Genomic DNA, 21,205 nt, shown 5'->3' with positions numbered 1-21,205 from the left:
TGACAGAAAAACGATTTATGACGTCACATGACCTCAGATGACGTTTGCCGGTGCCCCTGTCAATTAGCGGCACCAGGACCATCACCGATGAGATAATCTTCCGTAATACTGAAAGAACTGGGTGTTTTTGACTCGTTTACACGAAGCAGGAGGCGTTTCAATATTTTCCCATAGGCTTGCAATGTAAAGGTCACGAGTCTGGCCTGACCTCAGGTCACAGATATTAAAATTCTGAGACATAAAAAATTGCACATACTGGTACCCTAACTAAAGCCTGAAGAGAAGAAATTGATCGGTCAAAAACTCTAGCTCTGGCGTGATTGCAAACTTTTCTGAGGTAGGGTCACCAAACCGCCTCTGGTGACCTGACCTGAGGTCAGATCAACTCAAAATTTTCAGAAATGTTGCGTAAAAGCCTTTAAGAAAAAGTCAGAAAATTTGAGCTTCCTGGCTCAAAGCGTTTGGGAGATATAACCAAAAAACCTCAGGGGGGGCTCCTGAGGCCCCCCCCCCCCGCCAGGAATAGGGTTAAAACAATTAAACACAAACCTTCAGTTGAGCCAACTTGCTAAACGTACTTACAAAAACAACCTCTGATGACATTGAGTGACGGTTCAATAGAGTGAAATCGAAAAAAAGATCACTCGAAAAGAACACATATGAAAAGACTTGATAAACGGTGTCTCATGTTATTTGAGCACTCATGATAACTGACACACATTCACAACACAAAACAAGCAGGAAGACAGCATGGAATATGTTGACACCGTGTATGTTGGCCCGCTGTTCGTCACTTGACTTCAAAGTTCAAACATGATTTATGTGATAGCATTTCATCTAAAGTAGACAAAAAGTGATAAAACTTCACCTTTTCGTGGCATCTAAATGAAACACCGCTATAGCAGTGGGTCTAAATACTTCTAAAACGGTAGCCTCGAGCTTGCATAAAATGTCCATCTATCAACCCCCTAATGTACGATCAGCCGCACCAGATACATCATGAGCACACCGCACTTCATCCTCCCAGACTTCGCTTGTTTTGTTTTGTTGGGTTCGGCCCTTTTGGTCCAATTAGACCATTTCAGAGCCGGGAGGATGATGGGAATTAGGGGGCGACATTGGTCTGGGCAGACACCCTAGAGACTCACCGGCGCTGAGCCCGTCCAGAGGACAGGCCGACCAGCCCCAAGGTATTCACTGAACCCGGCTACGGGTGTGCTCCCCCGGGAGCAGCGGTGATGCTCCAAGGGAGCAGCCCGCATGAGATAAAGGTGCCTGTCCAGCCCGGAGTGGGGGTTGCGGCGTGGAGGAGAAGGACTTCAGTATCCTGAGGATGGAAGCCACGGAACGGAGGACGCCACACTTCATTCTCCCAGACTTCCGCATCATGCCTAAGGTCTCGAGTCTACGAAGTAACAATAGTTGTGTTAACTTCGCCGTCACCAAAACGCTAAAATGCAACGAATCAGCAAACACGGACCTGCGACAAACTCACATACACTTGTCACATGCACTTGGAATACAGTTCAAAATGAGACCTCACAGAGTGAAGCTGGCATTCTGTTAGCGTCTCGGAATGTGGTGAGTGTGTATGGACACGAGCCGGTAGACCTGCACGACACCTATCGGTCGACGTCAGAAACTGACCGCCGTCGCGGCTGGGGGCCGGGTCGGGCGGCTGTGGCCAGCCACAGTAGTCCCCCTCCGACGCACACAGCTCACTGCGGGTGCAGAGCTGTGTCCCTACAGCTCCCCACGAGCGTCTACCACTCGCTGTCTATCTACACCGGCGTCTACCGGTCGGTGTCTCCTGTCTACACCGGCGTCTACCGGTCGCTGTCCAGTTCTGTGTAGCTGCGCAGCTGAGGACCAGCGTAGTTCTCGTGGCCCGGGTCGTGGTGGTGGCCATTGGATGGAGGCGGCGCCTTCTTCATCTCCAGACCGTCAATGTCTTCCGCATCCTGCGAAATTTTGGAATGAATAATGACAGAGGAAAAGGCATTACATTCGTTGTAACTAAGAAAATGTTCAGAGGCAAAAAAAAAAAAGACAAAACGAGGCAAGGGTTGAAGAAAAGTTCCATGTCGGGAGGTAGCGACTAACTTATCTCCTAGACTTCTGCACCTACATTGTAAAAAAATGTCTACTCATTTCCTAGTTATCCAGCCATTTTTCACTAACAGAATGCGAGTAGGCTTCAAGTCTACTCGCTATTTGTTAGTGAAAAGTGAATTCTACTTGCGTTTTGTTGGTGAAAAGTGGCCGGATAACTAGGAAATTAGCAAATAAGCAATGAGTGACCTACTACCAGCCATATGTGCTATCAAGCCCCTCTATAGCCCCTGTACTTACAAACTCCTCTCCGACGTGGAAGTTGAGCACGCTCCTCCACCTCTCCGGCAGACAACAGCCCAGCCGAGTGCCCAGCGGGACGATGAGGCGCGGGTCCATCTTGCGAGGGTCGCGCGTGCCGGTGGCAAAGCTGACCAGCATGCCGACTATGACCACCACGGAGGAGGCCAGCGCCGAGTAGTACATGTAGGACAGGTAGTAGATGCCGAGCGCATCACCCCTGCCGACACAGAGGCTCCGTCAGTGACTCCGTATAAGTCTTAGGTACTACTCAGCGCAGAGGAAATACAGAAAAGTCATTCGTAATATAGACTGAAATACCTACGATTGATATGATGCGTGCGCATGTGAAACAGAATGTTGGCGGCGTTTGGCAGTGGCAAAACGATGGTGCTGAGCGCCGGCAGAATAGTGAACGTGACTAAGGGTTACCGGCTAGCTGTCCCGGCGCATCTTCCTTGCCAGCCCAGCCTTCCTATTTCATCTTCCTCTAACGACCCAGCGTTTTGTCTATCCATCTGTCCGTTTATCCCACTGTCCATCTGTCCGTCTATCCGTCTATCCGTATGTCAGTCAATCCGTCTGTCCGTCTGTCCATCTGTCCGTCTGTCCGTCTGTCAGTCAATCCGTCTGTCCGTCTGTCCGTCTGACCATCTGTCCGTCTGTCCGTCTGTCCGTCTGTCCGTCTGTCCGTCTATCCGTCTATCCGTCTATCCGCCTGTCCGCCTGTCCGCCTGTCCGCCTGTCCGTCTGTCCGTCTGTCCGTCCGTCTGTCTGTCTGCTCGTCTCCGCCGCCCGCCTCACTCACGGGTCCTCGGTGGGTGTCGGAACGGTGGTCGTCGATGGTGCCAGCGTCGTGGTCGTCATTATCTCAGAGACGTTGAAACGCGGACAGTCGTCGATCGACGTGGGCAGCTTCGTCAAGTGGATGCGACCGAGCGCCTTCTCGATCTGGAAGCCGACTCCGACCCAGAAGATGACGATCAGGCCGGAAAAGGTGCCCACCAAGGCGCCCTGCGGGTCAAACACACCATGTGAAAGAACAACATTCGACTGTATTTTGCTGAAGAGTTCATATATTGTAATTGGTTGAACGTTGCCACCGCACAGCGACAGAATGAGCGACCAAACGAACGAACGTGTGAACGAACAAACGAATACACGAACGATTAAATGAATGAACGAGTGATTGAATGAATGAATGAATGAATGAATGAATGAATGAATGAATGAATGAATGAATGAATGAATGAACAAAGAAGGGTTAACGATTGTTTTGCTGGCTGAAATGCTTAGCACTGTGTGTTACCATGCCACAGTTGCCAGTCTCCGCTATAATTTCGTGCTGAGCTAGTTAAGTACGTGCGACTGTTTAATGCCAACAAATTGATCACCGCTTTACTGAAAAGTTGCTGTAGCGACGTTTGATTTCAGCTTGCAATCTGTTGTTAAAGTTTTTATTGATAGTATCGTGAGGCACAAGACTAGATATGCTAATGGAATGTGGTCGAACGATTAACACCGCAATCGCAAGACATTAAAGTTTCTTTTACAGAATAGCAGACCAATCAACGAATGCTTGAACAATGAACATGCACTGACAAAGACACACAAATTCCTCAAATGTCATTTTTTATTGAAACGTGTTTACGTTAAAACCGAAGCTCACTGATCATGCTTACGATATGGTTAGCCCAAGGGAAGAACATTCCCAGGGTGAAGAGACCCAGCAGAGGTCCGCCGACCATGCCGAAAATGCTCAGCGCCGCCTAAGGCAAAGACAAAACGATCATATACGTAAATATAGGACAAAGACTGCAAGGGTGGTGCGAGGGTAAAATGTTGGCGTTCAAAGTCCGAAGTAGGTAATACGGCTCTCACAGGGCAATGCTTATAGGAAATCATCATGGTGCAAAAACAGTATTATAAAAATAAGTAAGATATTTTGTTACAATTAAGTAAATGATGGAGTAAAACTTACATCACAAGTTGTATACTAAAGGTCTGCGTTTAAGGTGTTATTGTAAAATGTCTCATGAAATTTATTTATTGTAAACATGAAAAGGCTGATAAAGCATTAATATTGACACTTGCCTGTAGAATATCTCCAAGCTGTTCAGCAACAAAAACTAATACGAACGAGAGCAAACCTGAAAGTAAGTATGCATCGATTAGAGATTGTGATGGTGCAGTCGTTTAGGAAAGTGCATATGCATCCATTATAGCAAGCAGAAATATATAATTAAAAACACTTAAGTGCTTAGAGGGCATTTACGATGCCAGGGACATCAGCCTTGCGTATTTTACTCAGTCGAATAAACATAGCGATAGCGCTTAAAACTTTTATAATCATTCAACAGACGACGAACGCAGGTTTTGATATTTCTATGGTTTGCAAAAGTGCCGGCTGACGATTATGAGCAGATTTGCGCAGTAATTATGCATGCAGTGAGGATGTCGCACTGCTCACTCACGATACTTAAATGCGTTATGCAATATGCATAGCAATATATGCAAAATATATGGCCGTTGAAATCGCCACCAGCATAAAGCTGCTCATCGCTGGTCACTGCAAATAGTTGAGCACTAGAACGTACCGTATCCAATGGCCAGCCACTTGGACCACTTGGCCTGCTTCTCGCTGGAGATGTCGCGGCTGGTGAAGGGCTTGATGAAGTCCTCCACTGTGATTGCTGACAGAGAGTTGATGCCGGAGCTGACCGTGCTGAGAGAAGGACAACGGAGGCCTGGTCAGGCACCGTGCACAAGACAGAAGCGCTCACAAAACATGGCTATAGACGGGCTGCTTTTATTTAGGTACATTCGTGCAGAGCACTCGCAGCGTTTGTCATTTGGATGTTATACAAACAAGATCAACATGCAATACTACCTATATAAGACCGAAGGAGAAGAAAAGGATGTAAAATATGAAGAAATGAACGGATGATGAAGAGTGGGTCAGTGTCAGGAAGGGAAAAGCCATGGAATACGAACCGTAGTCCAGCACCGTCCATGCACTTCTGGCCACCTATTTCACCTCACCTGAGGGCACCGCTGAAGATGCCCGCCACGAAGAGTCCTGGCACGCCGGGGATCTGTCCCATGGTGTCCATGACGAACAGCGGGAACAGCTGGTCGGGCGTGGACACGCTCTTGGAGGTCAGCGGGTCGCAGTGTTCGTACTTGGCATAAATGACCAGACCGGCGTATCCGCAGATGGTGAGGAGCGCGAACAGGCCGAAACAGTTGATCCAGATGGCACTGGGGGCAGAACGGGCCAGAGTTAGCTGGATGGAAATTGTCACACTTATCAGTAATGTTTAGCTTTCAACAGCACAGTCAGAAGAACAGTTTTAAAGTCCACGTAACTCGTAAGTAACAAATGTTAGGCAGCGAATTCACTTATTTCATTCAGCACTGTCATTGAGTGAATGCCATTGTCGTTCATTAAATGGGGAATATTCCTTTCGTTCCAGATGCTTGACATTTAACTGGAAGTCATTAACACCTATGGACTCCAGTGAATGAACTGGTTAGTGGTTACAGCAGCTATAAACAAATTGAGACTGTGTAAACAGGCCATTGACGTGGGTCTGCCGCGGAGCGGACAGGGTGGGCAATTTTTGAGTCATGAGGCGACTCCATCGTAAGTGGGTAAATACGCACTGCATGCAGTGGGGAACCCATTATTTCTAAGAAAATGGACACATTAAACAAGCTTGGCTTTGGAAAAGGAAAATTCCTGGTGAACGAGAAGATTTTGTGGTCACGCAGCTCAGCTACACGTTTATAAATTTATTTATCTACCATGCATTTATTATCAAACTGTAGATGCCAGATGGTTACAGTCACCCCAGTTCGAGTTTCTCGACACATACGATATTTTTCTTCTACCGTGGGTGATTTGCGGGTGGTGGGTGAGAGCACCTGCCTCCACTTGAATTCACAGAAAATGGAACGGATCTACATTTCCCCGACTACCCGGAATTTCCCGATTAGAGATAAATATTACACGAGTCCGTTGAGCAGCCTATATTTAGTGCGGTCTCTTGCTTTGCTGATCCATCTAGGTATTTAAAACGGCTTTGCTGAATTTGTAAGCATACGGTGGATTTCTGGGGCCAGAACAACGGAAGTGTGATTCCGCAAGCATGAATATTTGTCTCTGTATGGTGTCGATATATGTTAGAATCAAATAAAAAACACCCAATATCACATGGTAATAATGAATTATGAAATGCATTAATTAAATACCAAAAGAGAAACGTCGAATCAAAGTTACAGCTTGTCATTAACACTGCGGTCTTTTGCACTGACTGGAGGATAACTCGTCCATATGCAGACATCAATGCTGAACCGGCTCATACCAGCTTTCGCCTCGTTCTGGTCGCACAATATGCTATATCAGTTCAGATCTCATGACAGTGGCCACCATTAGCCAAAGTCTGGAAATAAACCACGACCACGCCGCAAGCCGGTTAGTCGGAGAAAGTCCGATACCAGTTCTCAGAATGAAACACGTCGTGACCGTAATTATATACACTTCTGTGCGTTATTGGAGAAACCACACCAGCCGGGGGCCAGGCTGAGTCCAGAGGTTCCGCTCAGTTCACCAGATCGACAGCTCTGACGTTAAAATGGTGACCTTCCCAGGGCATCGTCTGTGTATATCCCGGAGACGCCAGAAACGTGTCGGGCCTGTCTGTCTGAGACACACGCCAGACCGGGCCGTTTGACCCCAGGGGGACCGCAACGCCTATCCGCTACTGAATGGCCTCAGTCATTCAGCGTCCACCCCCTAAAGATCAGCTCCGTTCTCGTGGCCAGCTTTTGTTTTGTTGGGTTAGGCCCTTTCGGTCCAATGAGACCATTTCAGAGCCGGGAGGATGATAGGATATAGGGGGAGACATTGGTCTGGGCAGACACCCTAGTGAGTCGCCGGGGCTGAGCCCGTCCAGAGGACAGGTCACCCAGCCCAAGGCACTCACTGCACCCGGCTACGGGGTGCGCTCCCTCGGGAGCATGGCGGTGCCGCTCCAAGGGAGCAGCCCGCATGGGATAAAGTTGCCTGTCCAGCCCGGAGGGAGGTTGCGGCGTGGAGGAAAAGGATTTCAGTATCCTGAGGATAGAAGCACGGAACGGTGGTGGCCAGCTAACTTTGCCAGCCTTATAAGAGTCCCAGATGTCACTTGGGACTACCAGACACACGTGCTCACTACCATGGTAGTGAGCACATGGTAGTGAGCACAGCGTGTGTCTGCAGACACACGCTGTGCGCGGCAGCAGGAATTTCCGAGTATGTACACAACTAAATTCCTCAGCGGTGTGCGCTCCTGTCCCACCGTGCGTCTGTTCTTCCACAGTGCGGCGCGCTGTCAGAGTGATGACGATGACAGGGAACACGTCCATGACCTTGTAGCTACCCCGCGGTGGTGTAGTGAGTGCATGTGCGCCTCATACGTGGGTGCGGCCGTGTGCGTCTGTTTCCATGACCCTCACACGGGACGATGTGGCACTCCCCGTTTATAAAACCCCCCATCATGTGACACTCCGGTTGGAGTTCCGAGCGCCCGGGTACTCACGCGGCCGCCTTGCGTTTGGTGGACACGCAGAGGTACCGCTGCACCTGGGCTTGGTTGACGCCGTAGATGGTGATCCAGGTGAAGTAGCCGCCGATCACTAGCGTCCACACCGTGTGCCGCACGCCCGGGCTCGGGTCGAAGCTGCAAACAGGGCAGAGGAGCGTTATACAGGGGTCGAGACTGACGCACAGAACGAAGCGTAGTGAGTTGAAACAGGCTGGCAAAGTATTAGGTATGGAAGAGGTCGAAACTGGCTCACAGAGCAGCAGCGCATTATATTCTTTGACAGCACTCTAGCAACAGCGTCGCGGTTGCGGGCGGCATGATTATGGGACGTTGATATTTGATAAAGCACGGGTAACAGTTAAATACGTTTGTTCGCAAAAATACAGTGTAACATACTGACTAGAACACATATTTTAGTTGTCATAACTCATAAGCGCTGTCTAAAAACGTCTGCATCAACACTTATTGTGTGACGGTCGCTATTTGTCAAACGAGTATTGCGGTACAGTATACCTGTCCTCTAGCAAACTCTCACCCGACAAACTCCCGAGTATTGCGGTACAGTATATCTGTCCTCTCAAACAAACTCCCGTTCTACAACCCCCGAGTATTGCGGCACAGTATATCTGTCCCGCAGGACAAACTCCCGAGTATTGCGGTACAGTATACCTGTCCTCCCCGTCGATTGAGGTCTTCCTTACGTTGCTATTTACAATGTACAATGCAGTAAAAATTCGTGTCTAATTGAAAGTTGCAGGCAACATAAAACGATTCAAAGCATCTGAACAGAACTTCTTTACGCTTTGAGGTGGCTAACGTTCGTCTTTGGATAGCTTACATCTGTGAGCACTGCACAACCAGACATCGTCAACCGAGCTACACAGTGTCATGCTTCGCACTCACTTGAAGAACTCGATGCGGTCTCCATTGACAGCCGTCTGCCACACCACGTCGAAGCCGCCGACGTCTATCGAGCCCTTGATGATGACGGCCATGATGGCGCCGAACATGATGATGACCTGCACGGTGTCCGTCCACAGCACTGCCTTCATGCCACCCTGAAGGACATGGAATGGTCAGCGCACAGACCTTACTCAACGAGAGAAATCAAAACGGCACTGTCATAGTGAAGGATGGTCACATAAACTCCAAATACTAATCGTCATTTTCACAATGAGAAATGAACACATGGTGTGATGATGACGTACGTATACGATACCGGTTTTAGTAAAGGTCACGGGCAGTGAATGTCAAAAGGCCATTTTTAAGAGGATCGGCACCTGTATTAAATCTACACCTGCCGTAAAGATGTTTAAGAAGGTATATTTGATGGCCATGACTAAGAGCTAGACGCTTTCCCCGATATTGGCCATAGAGAGGAATTGATACCGACTCACCAGAGTAGTGTAGATGATGCACACGAAAAAGATGACGCAGACCGAGAGGTAGACGTTGATTCCAGTTACTGGCAACACAGATAGTTTGGTTAGAAAGAGCAAAAAATACTTGAATAAAAAATAATGTGCATGAACAACGCGTTGCAGACAATTGGATATGGGATAATCGCTAACCGAGTGATTGATTGGACATTGGGTGTATTCGTCCCTACGTTAGCTCCCATGTTTAGATGCGTATGCATGTGTGTGTCCGTTGCTGTTATGTATAGGTCGGTAGGGGTCTGATTTGCTTACCTTGTGACAGGGCCAGTGAAGGGGCGTACACCACGATTGCCATGTAAATGGCCTGAAACACGATGGAAAGCACATAAATATTTCAAAGAAGCACAAAGCAAGTACCTATAGAAATTGTAATTGACAGCAAATACGACTTACGGGGCTTGGAGTTAATAAAATCGCAAAAACAAAGCAGAAATTTCAATAAATACGCTGAATATTTCGGTATTGATCAGCCGTGTAAAAATATTGGTAAAGGGCATTCAATCAAGTTGCAGTGACATATAACAAGAATGACCACACAGTGACGTGCACTCCAAGTTATTGCAATCATTAATACGGCAGCCTAATTCAACTCACCATTTGAATACAGAAAATCGCTCCTCCCAACACACGGATGGTCTTTGAGAACCGCAGCTCCAAATACTGTGGGTGGAAGGAAAGCCGATAGAAGTCAAAATGTGTCACGGATGAAACGTTAATTTGTAGAAAAATAACTGCAGGCCGAATGTTTGAAAATGATCAAACAAAATCTAGGCTTTTAAAACCCAAGTTCAAATAAGCAAAAAGCTGTATCAAATGTTATTGCAAGCAAACTAACACTCAATCTCATTGTCAATCAATCTAGTAATGATCGTCAATACAAGGAATGCCATGCATGCAACAAAGACTTAAGACCGTACCTCGTACGCCGAGATGACCCTCAGGTCAAAGAAGATCGGCATGTAGAGATATGCGGCGGCCGGAGTGACCAGAAAGTACGAGAAACCTATGAGCCAGTACTGAGTGCCGTTCTGATAAACTTCTGCAGGCGTCCCAAGTAGAGTGATGGCCGACATAAAACTGAAATAGGCACACAATGTTGACAGCAGTGACCTCGACAGTCGAGACATCGCAGGTCAGTCTCTCTCGACTCGTCTCTCCAACCGTTGGACAAGCCTGTTCCAGAGAGATTTCTTTCCGTACTATTCCTGCCTTTTTTGGTAGGGAAGTTTGACATATCTCGCTGGCACTCGTTGCACTAAAAATGAAGGATTAACAATGCCTACGCACATTCGTCCCTCCACTCCTCCATCCCTACCCCTTCTCACTTTATCCGTCCCTCCGTCCCGTCCATTCCCCCACCCCATCCGTCCCTCTTACCTGGCTATGAGCGACATGGCCGCCGGGAAGGTGCCCATCTGACGGCCTCCGAGCAGATACCCTTCCGTGTCTGCCATCTCCTTACTGTGACAGAGGCCGTAATAGAGGCCAATGCCCAGAGAGATGGCCAACAGGAGCGCAAACACCACATAGTCCACCGCCGAGAAGCGCGTCACCAGTTCATCGACGTTGATGCCGACCTTCTGAACGGTCTCGGCGACGGCGGTCACCGCGTCCGTGGCCATGGTGCCGTCCGGACGGACCAGGTCAGGTCAGGTCAGGTCACGTTAGGTCAGGTCAGACTGTCCCTCGGCTGACTGTGACTGTGCTAGTGGCGCTCACCGACCCCTGAAGAAGAGAGAGAAGTCACGTCAGACGGAGAGTCGACGGGCCACATGGACGGTTAATCGTTTTATGATCGGCGATTTTTCACTTTTCTCAATATAACTTCGTTTTCAGCCACCCGATTGAACTTCACCTGAGCTAATGAAAAGAGAAATATCCATAGTGACAATCTGCCTCGTTATCATCATCATCATCATATTTATTTGACATCCTTTGAGGACAAAACAAGGAGAACATATCTTCATAACATAACCGTGACACATGAAGATACAAACACAGCACGGCACAACAAAGTCACGTTTGCAAAGCACGGGCAGCTTTTTACATCAGGCGGACTAGGAGAATCAGTTTGGATGTATTGTTACAAGCAGCCTTACTAGCTGCCATGACTCGGCGCTGTTGCTGTCCATCAGCCAGCTGAGCGAGTCCGCAAGGCCACACTCGGGCCTGGGCGTGTGCACCCAGTCTCCGTGTATATGACCGCTGGCAGCCTCCAGTACCCTCATGAAGTTTCCCCCACATAGCGACATTAGATGGCACACAATAGAAGCAGATGTTTCCGCGAATCTCGCATTGGTCGCCAACTGGGCCAGGCTACTCACCAGCACACAACGGAGGCGGTGCTGGCCACGAAAAGCGTTTTGAGTAGCGCGAAAAATAGACCGCCGAAGTGGGCAGTGCGCGGTAGGCGTAGCGCGCTTTTGACCGCCGAGGCTTGCCAGCCTTCGAGGCGAGCAATATCTCCAGAGCTTAAAAAACAGACCTCACATCCATAAATCAGAACAGGAGCGACAATCATCCGCCATAGAAATGCCTTATCAACAGCGGAGAGGTGCTGATTAAACATGCCGGCCGGCGTTAGGCCAAAGAACGCACCCCTGCTCCGCTGAATATCTTTATTATATCTTTATTACGGAGCGAGCGAAGCGAGCGTAGTCTTTCCTTAGATTAACGGAAATTTCTGAGTATGAGCGGCCGGCCGGCCGGCCGTGGTCACGGTTTTGCGAGGCCTATATCTCAGCAACCACTTGACCGATTTGCATGCGGTAATTTTTGTAGGGTAGCTTCATTCCTTCTACCAAGTATTGGTCTATTCCCGATGCATGTGGGTGACCCCTTATGCACGTGCCACGTGCAAAACGAAGAGGTGTCACTTTTGTGATAGTTGCAATATCTCGGTAACTACTGGGCCGATGGCGCTGAAAGTTGGCATGTATTTAGGCACCCACTAGGCAATGCATATCCATGTGCCAGAGTTGGGGTGCTGCTGCACGTGCGCACGTGCAGGGGTCGATTGCAGATCTCTAGAACGGCTGGACCGATTGCGCTCGAATTTGGTACACGGTTACGGAGCAGTTGCCAGTTAGTAGGGTGCCGTGCACAAGTCAGTTGGGAGTTGGGACCCATTTTGCACGTGCGCACGTGCAGGGTGCCGCTCCCAGATCTCGAGAACGGCTGGGCCGATTGTGATCAAATTTGGCCCATCGCTAGAGACCGGCTAGTAGGGTGCCGTGCACAAGTCAGTTGGAGGTACCCCCTCGCAATTTCGCACGTGCAAGGCCCACCCTCTCGCTCGCTCCGTTAGTCGCCCCAAAAGGCGTTATACTGGTTTAATACTAGCTCAAATTCACGCATACTTACGGGAACTGGCAGCCGGAGCCAGAAAACCGTAGGAGGCGTCATGCCCCTGCTATGTCAATGGCCGGTGTTCTCCGAAGTCCGAACACAAAAGGGTGAAAGCATCATCATGCACAATGCAGTTGATGATTGCTAAAGAGCCCGTAGCGTTTTTGAAGGACACATCATTTTATAGAGGCATTAACAGACATTTTGTCTCTATTCACATAGAGCTCATGCACATATTTAGGCATGTCCATTGTCCATCTTCCTACCGTTACAATTGTTGTGTGGCACCTGCCCGGGTCAGACGAGGCAGTTGGATGCGCCGCGAATAACAGACATACGCAGCAAGGTCACCCGGACCCGTCAGTTGCATCTGCGCAGCCCCAGCCGCTCGGCACCTACCCTCCGGGCATGCGATGACGGCAGCGGCGGCGGCGGCGGCGGCGGCGGCAGCAGCGGCGGGGGCGGCGGCGGTGGTGGTAAAAACAGACCCGGTCCCGGGCTCGGGAGACAGCAAAACAGCTCAGCTGCCTGCTACCAAGCGAAAGCGTGCTGATAGGAACACAACATTCAGAGCAGCATAACTTTTTAGGTTTATCCCACCCATCTAATTGAACGTGTGCACCTGTTCTGGAATACGCATGCTGTGGTCTGCAGATCGAGATCACGTTTGACTTCTCTCAGTTTCGCTACCTTCACATAACATTGTACATTTTTCCGCCCCGGTAATGTTTCATAGTCACCCACAGTAAATTCGTAAATCACTCCATGAGCAAAGGACGGTGACTTTAACCCTCGCCGGACCTATTGGTTTTCTACATACGCGCCGGCCGAGGGGGGGGCGGGTACGCCCCCCCCTTGCCGTTTCGCCCCTGGTGGAGCTAGCGCGTCGCGGAAAAAACGAGCGTGTGCGCCGTTACGAGACGCAGAGATTGGTACCCGATTTTAAGGTCCTAGGTCAACCGGTGACCTCTGAGGTCAGGTCAAGTACCCCAAGGTACGGTTCAATTTTTGGTGAATAACTTCGCAAAAAACGGCCGCAGAGCCGCGATTTTGGCAGCATCGTGTTCGCCTCGCTCAGGCGCGTCGAATGATATACTTTTTGTTCGGGTCAGGTCAACTTGGGGTGTTGACCTCAGGTCAAGGTCAGGTCAGCACCCCAAGGTCATGAAGTTGGTCGAAAGGGGTCGTGTCGCATATCATTCGATTCGGCAGGTCTTCCTGAGTCCATTGGTGACTTCCCCGACTCGCTAGCTCAATTTGATCAAGAGTTATTGACGAAAAACTAATATGACCTTGATGACGTCGTAAATGACGTCACGAAAGGTCAACATTGCAAAAGTGACGCATCTAACCTTGCAAGGAGTGCATCAAATCACGATTCTGATTTCTGTGTGCTTGAGATAGTTGGAGATCGTTCCCGGCGCCAGAATAGCAGTTTTCATTTTTCCCCATTGACTTATAATGGTGAGGTCACGAAAATGACCTGACCTCATATGACCTTAAGGAAAAATCCGATATATACAAGTTGTGAGACTCATAATGGATACTAGATCCTGCAAGTTTCATTTCCCTGTGACATCTCCTCTGGCAGTGAGGGCGTTGCGAAGTTGCGACATCTGAAGACCGTGCAGAGGTTCACTTATGATGTCATAGGTCAGTGACCTGACCTGACCCAAAAATGCGGTTGGTGTCAAAAGATGCGGCTTGAATCAAAGATCAGGTATGCCAAGTTTCAGCTCTCTATCGCCAGCGTGTTCGGAGCTATCGCGAAAAAAACCCTATGGGGGGGGCGGTACCCGCCCCCCCCCCCTCGGCCGGCGATGGTTAACATTGCTATCCGGCTGGAGGCAGAACGAATAGACGCCCTGCTCAGAATATGGCTAGCAGAAATAAAGACAAGCATCTCCTTCCATCGTTCTATGTTATACGCCTTCTACGTTTCCTCCAGCGACCGGGCATTCGTATTACAGGATCTCGGTGTCATCTGAGTTAAAGTCTTGTCACGTCCTTCACGGACTCCCCGTACATCTGCGTAGTTTGTATCGACGAGTTTCCAGAAACAGGTCGTAACGTAACCGTGACCTTGTAGTAGTGACCTTGTTGGGGGGGGGGGAGGACGCATGCGGCGTGGATCTCGCCGTGGATAGATAAATTTTCCCTGAGATGCCTGGAAAACACTGCTGTGTTGAATTAACTATCGCATAAAAAAATAGACGCAAAATGTTTGCATGGTAGGTATCTTGGTCATTACATATATGTATAATGACTGTAGTGTCAGTTTTAAGTTGTGTCGCATTTTGCATAAACAGACAAATATAAAACTAAGCTTTAAAAGTTAAAATGCAAAATTTGATTTTGTGGCCTCTGCAGAAATCGCAAAAAAAAATCACGACATTTTGCAACGGCGGAGTAGATAGTAAGCTTTAGATATTAGAACTCAGATTGTTAGTTTTCGTGACGGCAATGGCACCCATGCTCTAAGTCTAGCCTTGGACGACCACTCTGTGGGGGCCTCGGCTCGGCACCAGCGGGCTTTTGTGCTCGACAAGGCCTGGTAACCGGCCACTCTGCGCCTCCTTTGACGTCACGACAATGCCCTGAGGCCATCTCCGGGTGCACCGGGCGTGACTGCTGGTTGTTGCAGGCCAACTCAGCAGTCAATAGTCATCGCCGTACGTACCTAGCTGTCATCGGCGGCTCTTGCATCACGCTCGCTTTCATCTTTACTTGGCTCTCCCGCACCAAAAACAAAACAAAAAAATGCAAAGACGCATGCTTGAATACTTCAGTTAAACAAATACTGGAGGTGCGGGAGTGTGCATTGTGCAACTATGCAACTTATGTATCTCACTCTCATTGTTCTGAACATGTGGAAAAGCACGTCCAGCGTGTGAAGGCGCTGTCGCTCCAAGCGTAGCCCGAAGTGGACCACTAGCACAGTTACGATACCTACTCTGGGAACAGGCCCCGCCCCGGTAGCGGTTTGCACGGGACCTTGAAAACGTGCCCCGCCCGCGGCTCTCGGCGTCGCTCGGCTGCTTCTCCCTCTGAATGCGACTGTTCCGTGTAGCCCTGGTTGGTGCCCATCACGGCACGTTTTTAGGGGCGCTCTCCGAAGGTCATCGCCAGTGCTCAATGCTCATACATGTGTGTGAACTGTATAATGTATCGTGTATGCACACATGAGGCTGGAACAAGACAGTGGCCTGGTGATGTGATCTGCGGTTCGTCAGATGAGGTGTGTTTGGCCAATAGGGAGCATGGGGCGACGGTATTGCAGGCAGTGTGGTGGATACTACTTCGATACACTTGAAGTGTATCTAAGTAGTATCTAAGTTTACGGGTAGTAAGACGTTTATCCCAACAACAAATTATTTTACCGCGGGATAACACAAACAGGAATCCGCCATTTTTATTCGGTGATGTGATTTTTCGGCGTTTATCAATGCAGCCTCTCTCAACATGTCCGTTTCATCTAGTCGAGCTGCAGCCGCTGCTGGCTGGGGCCGGTTGAGTCAGCCCCTCTCATGTCTCCCCTATCCTCTCTCCACAGCCTTGAAACGATCGAAGCCCCTTCCCCTTCCCCTGCGGTCTGCACCCCATTCCCTCCCCACACATATATCAATCCATATATGACGTTCAGGAAGAAGGAACAGTACCGGACGGGATCTCATTGCGATACACCTTTTCCCTGTTCGGCGAGGTTCTCATGAGAACTGAGGCCATCACGCCGCCAGCTGGCATCACAACGTGGCACGTGGCGGCGCCGCTGGCAGCATGCCTCCCTGTCACGACCAGCGCACGTGAGCCTGCATATGATGCAGTGCATTCTGAAGCGACGTGAGCGCCGTGCGACAGCACACAGTTCTCGAGACAACTACATGAAATCTATGGATACCCCTGATGACAGTCCGCAAATTCTGGACTGCCCGTATACTGTACAGTTCGATACGATCCGGACTCCGGACTGTCCGGGTTGCGGACCGTCCGGCACAGTTTGTACAGTCCGGCACAGTCCGGACCGCTTTAGAGTGGAGAGACCATGAGTAGCGCTCAGAGTCAATGGGATTTGGAGCAGGTCCCACAATGTTGGGCATATGTTTATGGGATTGTTTATGACTTCACTCTTAAACAGTGCTGGCTGCTGTGTTGTCACGGTGCCCGGCCATGAATTGGTCTCAAAGCACGTACAAAGGTTATTTTACTGGCAAGACATGGAAAGCGCCTCCCAAATGGTTTTCCTTTCCTACATTAGGTTATAGGTACAGGTACACCTATATGAACGTTCCATTGATGATAAGAATCGACTTCTAACAGTCTGCATCCACTGAAACCACCAAGTCATGGTAAATCCCGTAATCCCATAGGCTATAATCCCTTGAGCACGCCTCGCGTCTTCTAATTGACACAGACGTATGCCCGTTAGTCATAACGAATACAATTCAAAACTTTCCTATTTTAGGATTTCTTTCTTTATATGACAAGTAGAATTTACCTATATACAGGGTGCAGTGCATGCAGGTACTGTGGCAAAACACTGAAACACCTATATAGGTAATGCGTACATTTATTTTGATAAGAAATGTATAACGAATTTGAAAGTCATAATTAACAGCGCCAGATGAGAGTTTGTTTTGTAAGACCGTGTACTAAATTCGAGTGCTGATGGAGTCAAGGTGCGCCGTGCCGCTGGTATTCGAGAAGTCCTCTTTAACGAAAAAAAAGGCAATTGTACCTGTAAGTTTGAAAATTTTTGTCTAAAAATACGGAAGTCAAAGCTCAAAACTAACTTGCTTCGAGGTCATGCCCTTTTGTATAAACACGGGTACAAAAAAGTGGCCTTCTGGAGGCGTGAAATGTTAATACAGGGATAAGGCGGCGCCCGGCACGGTGGACAACAAGAAAAGTTTATCTTTCGCAGAGCGTTGCAGTCACTTCTCAGCAAGACGGCATTCGCCAGAAACGGCCGCACAGAGGACACAGTAGGTATGATCCTACAAAACAAACAAATATCGAACAGGACTTTGCCTATAGAATTAGTTCGTGGCATATAGGGATGCGATCGCCACGCAACGCGTAACCTGTGTACAAAAATGCAGTCGTCACAACCATAGTTCTTTGAAAACGTTTTCTTATGGTGTATGACCGGTTATGAGGTATTACGTGCAGGTTTGCTACTTGCCATCAAAGAAATATCTCCTAATACTAGATTCGGTAGAAAGGACGGTTTGCTGTTGTAAACAAAATCAGTTTGCGCATATGTTTGCATCATAAATATTATATGAAAGAATAAACAAAGACGTGACACTGAGCGTTACCACACATGCTGCCAGTTTTTATACGCTTCAAATATTTAAAAACTGTTTGTGGACATGGGTTTTGCTAAAGTGTGGCAATTTGGAAACACTTACCAAACCTAAGACTCGCTTTGAAGGCATCATAAAAGTTTTTTTCGTTTAGCGCATGCCGCGGAGAATTTAGGTTGAAATTGACACTCGAGAGGGACATGTCTGCGGCTCAGTGAAATGGAGGTAGATGCTGTACACCTGACTGACCTGCCCGCAGAGTCCTCTCGCCCTGGGTCCGGCCGCTCCGCTCCGTCCCCGAGTAGCCGCTCGTGCTCGGGCCGCTCGCACACTGGCCGCGGGCTGGGAAAGTGGCCGACTGGACAGCGCGGCCAGACAGCACTGAACAGCCGTCCCTGCGCGCCGCGCGGTCACCGGCGTAGTGTGCAGACGGCCTGTACAGGACGACCTTCAGCGCGGCTCGCGGACGGGCCCGGCCCGCCCCGCGCGCCGCCGCACCGCGCACCAGGTGAAAACACAGCACGCCCCGCCCCCGGCTGACCTGCCGCACCACAACAGCGGGCAGCGGGAGACCTGCAGCCTGGGTCCTTTCGCTGCAACCAAAGCCGAGAAGGGCGAATTGAGAGCCCCTGAATATGGGTTTGGACCTATACGGAGGTCATCATTGTTGTTCGCGGCGCGCTCTGAACGTCTCCTGGTGAATGGAGGTGAGAAAATCCTTTGTTGAAACAACAGTATTGTGCTATCTTTGTCGAGAAGACAGCGCAATACTTGCTTCAATGAGGCGATGATTGGTAGACAAAACAGCAAGGTTATGCTGCTGCAGACAGGTCTATTGCTATCGAGGTGCAGGCTTACGGGATTCAGTCATCATAATGAGGGGGGAGGGGGGGCATGATTATACCGTCAGAGTGTGGAGATGTGGCCTATACGGTTAATGGCGGTAGTCGTGAAAAATATCGCCATGAGATATAGAGGATTCTTCATGGCTCCGAGTGGAAGATAAGGATATCTTTTCCAAGCGGGTTACTGAAAAACCGAGCGACGAAGGAGCGAGGTTTTTCTGTAACACGCGAGGAAGAGATATCCGATCTTCCACGAGTGAGCCATGAGGAATCCTATATCTTTCTATGTTGAGGTTTATTCTTAATTAATAAAATATTATATTTAAATGCATTCATCTATATAAAAGTAGATTCATTTCTTGTATTTCTTGTATTTGTTATAGCCGACTACAGGCCTTGCAGCCCATTTACAGTGGCAGTCACGATTAAAATAGGTGACACAGCACATGCACATTGCACATTACAATGAATACTGCACATTACATGTACGTCCCCTGAGAGCGAGCAAACTCACGGATGTCCGATAAAACGGAACCCGATGATGCCAACATGTCAGCAGTGGGTGTATGCTGCAAGAAGCGATTACAAAGTGCAGGGATACGGACAGTGAACCCTGACTTCACAGTATTCACACGACCGAACGGTACATGGAACAGCCCTGTCTGTCGAGAGCGTCTGTTGGGGACTGCTAGGCCAAAGACTGCCATCAGGTAGGGACAGTCGATCCTACTGCGATACACGTTGAGTAGGAAAGAAAGGTCGGCCTGTACAAAGCGGGACTTAATCGAGCACAGACCAAAGCGGTTCAAGAGGCGCACGTAATCGAGACTGGAGCCATCTCCATCCGAATTCGATGCCAGCCACATCAAAAAACGATGCTGCATTCGCTCAAGTCGCACAAGGTGGGTTTTTGCTGCGCCGCTCCAAATAACGCTGCCGTACTCAGCAATCGAGCGAACGTGAGCCTTGTAGGCGGCAAGCAGCGCAGTTCGATTAAATTTGACCCGCCGGGGACATCGAGGCAACTGCACACTGCGCATTATTAGGCCTAACATCTTATTACATTTCCGTATGGTGGCGTCAACATGCTGCGCAAATGTAAGCTTAGCGTCCAAAAGGATCCCTAAATCGCGCACCTCTTGACAACGAGTGAGCTCATGACCATTCACACTGTAGGTCGACTGAATGGGAGATGTCCTGAGAGTGAAAGTGATCGTCTGACATTTAACCGGATTGAGTTTTAGCTTCCATGTTTTACACCAGTTATGAAGATTGTCTAAGTCAGCCTGAAGTAGAGCGACATCATCATCGGACCCCACTCGGTGGAACAGTTTCACATCATCTTCAGAGTAGTTCTTATTTCATAAGTTTCATCCATAAACAACCATTAAAAATGTCGTTCGGTTATTGACCCATCATCACATGAACTCTTGATTTTTCGCTATGAACCCTCGAGACCTTATCTTTGCATCTCAGAGGGATGCAGATATAACAAATTCTTATCTTTGCATCTCAGAGGAGTGCGAGATAAAAATATCCCTGCACTGTAGACCCAATGGCAAATAAACCTCAACTAGAAAGATAAAGGAAGTTCCTTTATCCAATAGTTCCTTAAGGAATTATTGCACTTAAAGCTATTGTAGATATAGGGGAAGTTGGGGCAATGCCGGAGTTGGGGCAAAGCCGAAATTCGAGATATTTCTAAAACCGTACGACATGGATGTCACGTCTCAGTGATGCTCTGAAGCTTAAGTGACTACAATTATCGCATGTTTGTTACGAGTCGTCATTTGGAATACTTCGGCTGTGAGGGCGCCAAAAGCGTTTTCAAGGTACGTTTCCCTTGTACTACATGCGCCTTTCAAGCTGCATTTCTTACTCATTATGCTACCGTTTGTCTGGCCAATTCGGTCAAGTAATCTTCAGCATGTCTTTGCATAAGTGTGCTGCCTATTTGAAATTTATACAGCACGTTTAGAAGTTATGGGCCTGCAAATGAAAGTATGGCTGGCTGGGGATAATGCCGAAAACGTGCAATTACGCACGTTAAAGCACGCTACGTGGACTTTACTGCTGTAGAATAGCAACGCGTATTTTTAGTCAAACAAATTACACTTTCAGCCGGCACAACGACCTGTTTTCTATAAGGAATGATTTACCTGGCATTTTCTTATTATATCACACAATTATAACTTCCAGTGTGCACCAAGCGTGCTCAAGCTCTTAAAACGCGTGTCAGCTTTGATGAATTTTGGATAAAGTTAGAGATAAATTGGAAAAACATCAATGTCGGCATTCCTCGTAGATCATTTATCCCATTTTCGGCT

General features: G+C 48.7%; 1 protein-coding gene across 1 annotated transcript; it reads right to left on the bottom strand.

Moving 5' to 3' along the window:
* Positions 1–673: 673 nt before the first annotated feature.
* LOC122392559 (sodium-coupled monocarboxylate transporter 1-like) lies at positions 674–18,465 on the bottom strand. The gene is made up of 15 exons (XM_043387583.1): positions 18,283–18,465; positions 10,757–11,104; positions 10,297–10,456; positions 9,974–10,039; positions 9,632–9,683; positions 9,338–9,405; positions 8,844–8,998; positions 7,935–8,075; positions 5,395–5,613; positions 4,950–5,077; positions 4,447–4,502; positions 4,035–4,121; positions 3,161–3,366; positions 2,353–2,572; positions 674–1,961 (listed from the first exon to the last, which is right to left on the bottom strand). The coding sequence occupies exons 2-15, from the start codon at positions 10,999–11,001 to the stop codon at positions 1,827–1,829; spliced, it is 1,938 nt and encodes a 645-aa protein (XP_043243518.1). The 5' UTR covers positions 11,002–11,104; positions 18,283–18,465; the 3' UTR covers positions 674–1,826.
* Between the last annotated feature and the right edge of the window lie 2,740 nt (positions 18,466–21,205).

Source organism: Amphibalanus amphitrite, unplaced genomic scaffold (genome assembly GCF_019059575.1).
Source record: "Amphibalanus amphitrite isolate SeventyFive unplaced genomic scaffold, NRLGWU_Aamphi_draft 000491F_arrow, whole genome shotgun sequence".
In the NCBI taxonomy this organism is placed as follows: domain Eukaryota; kingdom Metazoa; phylum Arthropoda; class Thecostraca; order Balanomorpha; family Balanidae; genus Amphibalanus; species Amphibalanus amphitrite.
The sequence above is the reverse complement of the archived record's forward strand: the minus strand, read 5'-3'. Positions and strand labels throughout refer to the sequence as shown.

Excerpts from the sequence above, each read along its gene's own strand:
- LOC122392559 (XM_043387583.1), bottom strand. The coding sequence starts at position 11,001 with ATGGCCACGGACGCGGTGACCGCCGTCGCCGAGACCGTTCAGAAGGTC. Across the intron at positions 2,573-3,160 it reads CCGACACCCACCGAGGACCC|GGGTGATGCGCTCGGCATCT; the intron begins GTGAGTGAGGCG and ends CTGTGTCGGCAG. Across the intron at positions 1,962-2,352 it reads TCCACGTCGGAGAGGAGTTT|GATGCGGAAGACATTGACGG; the intron begins GTAAGTACAGGG and ends AAAATTTCGCAG.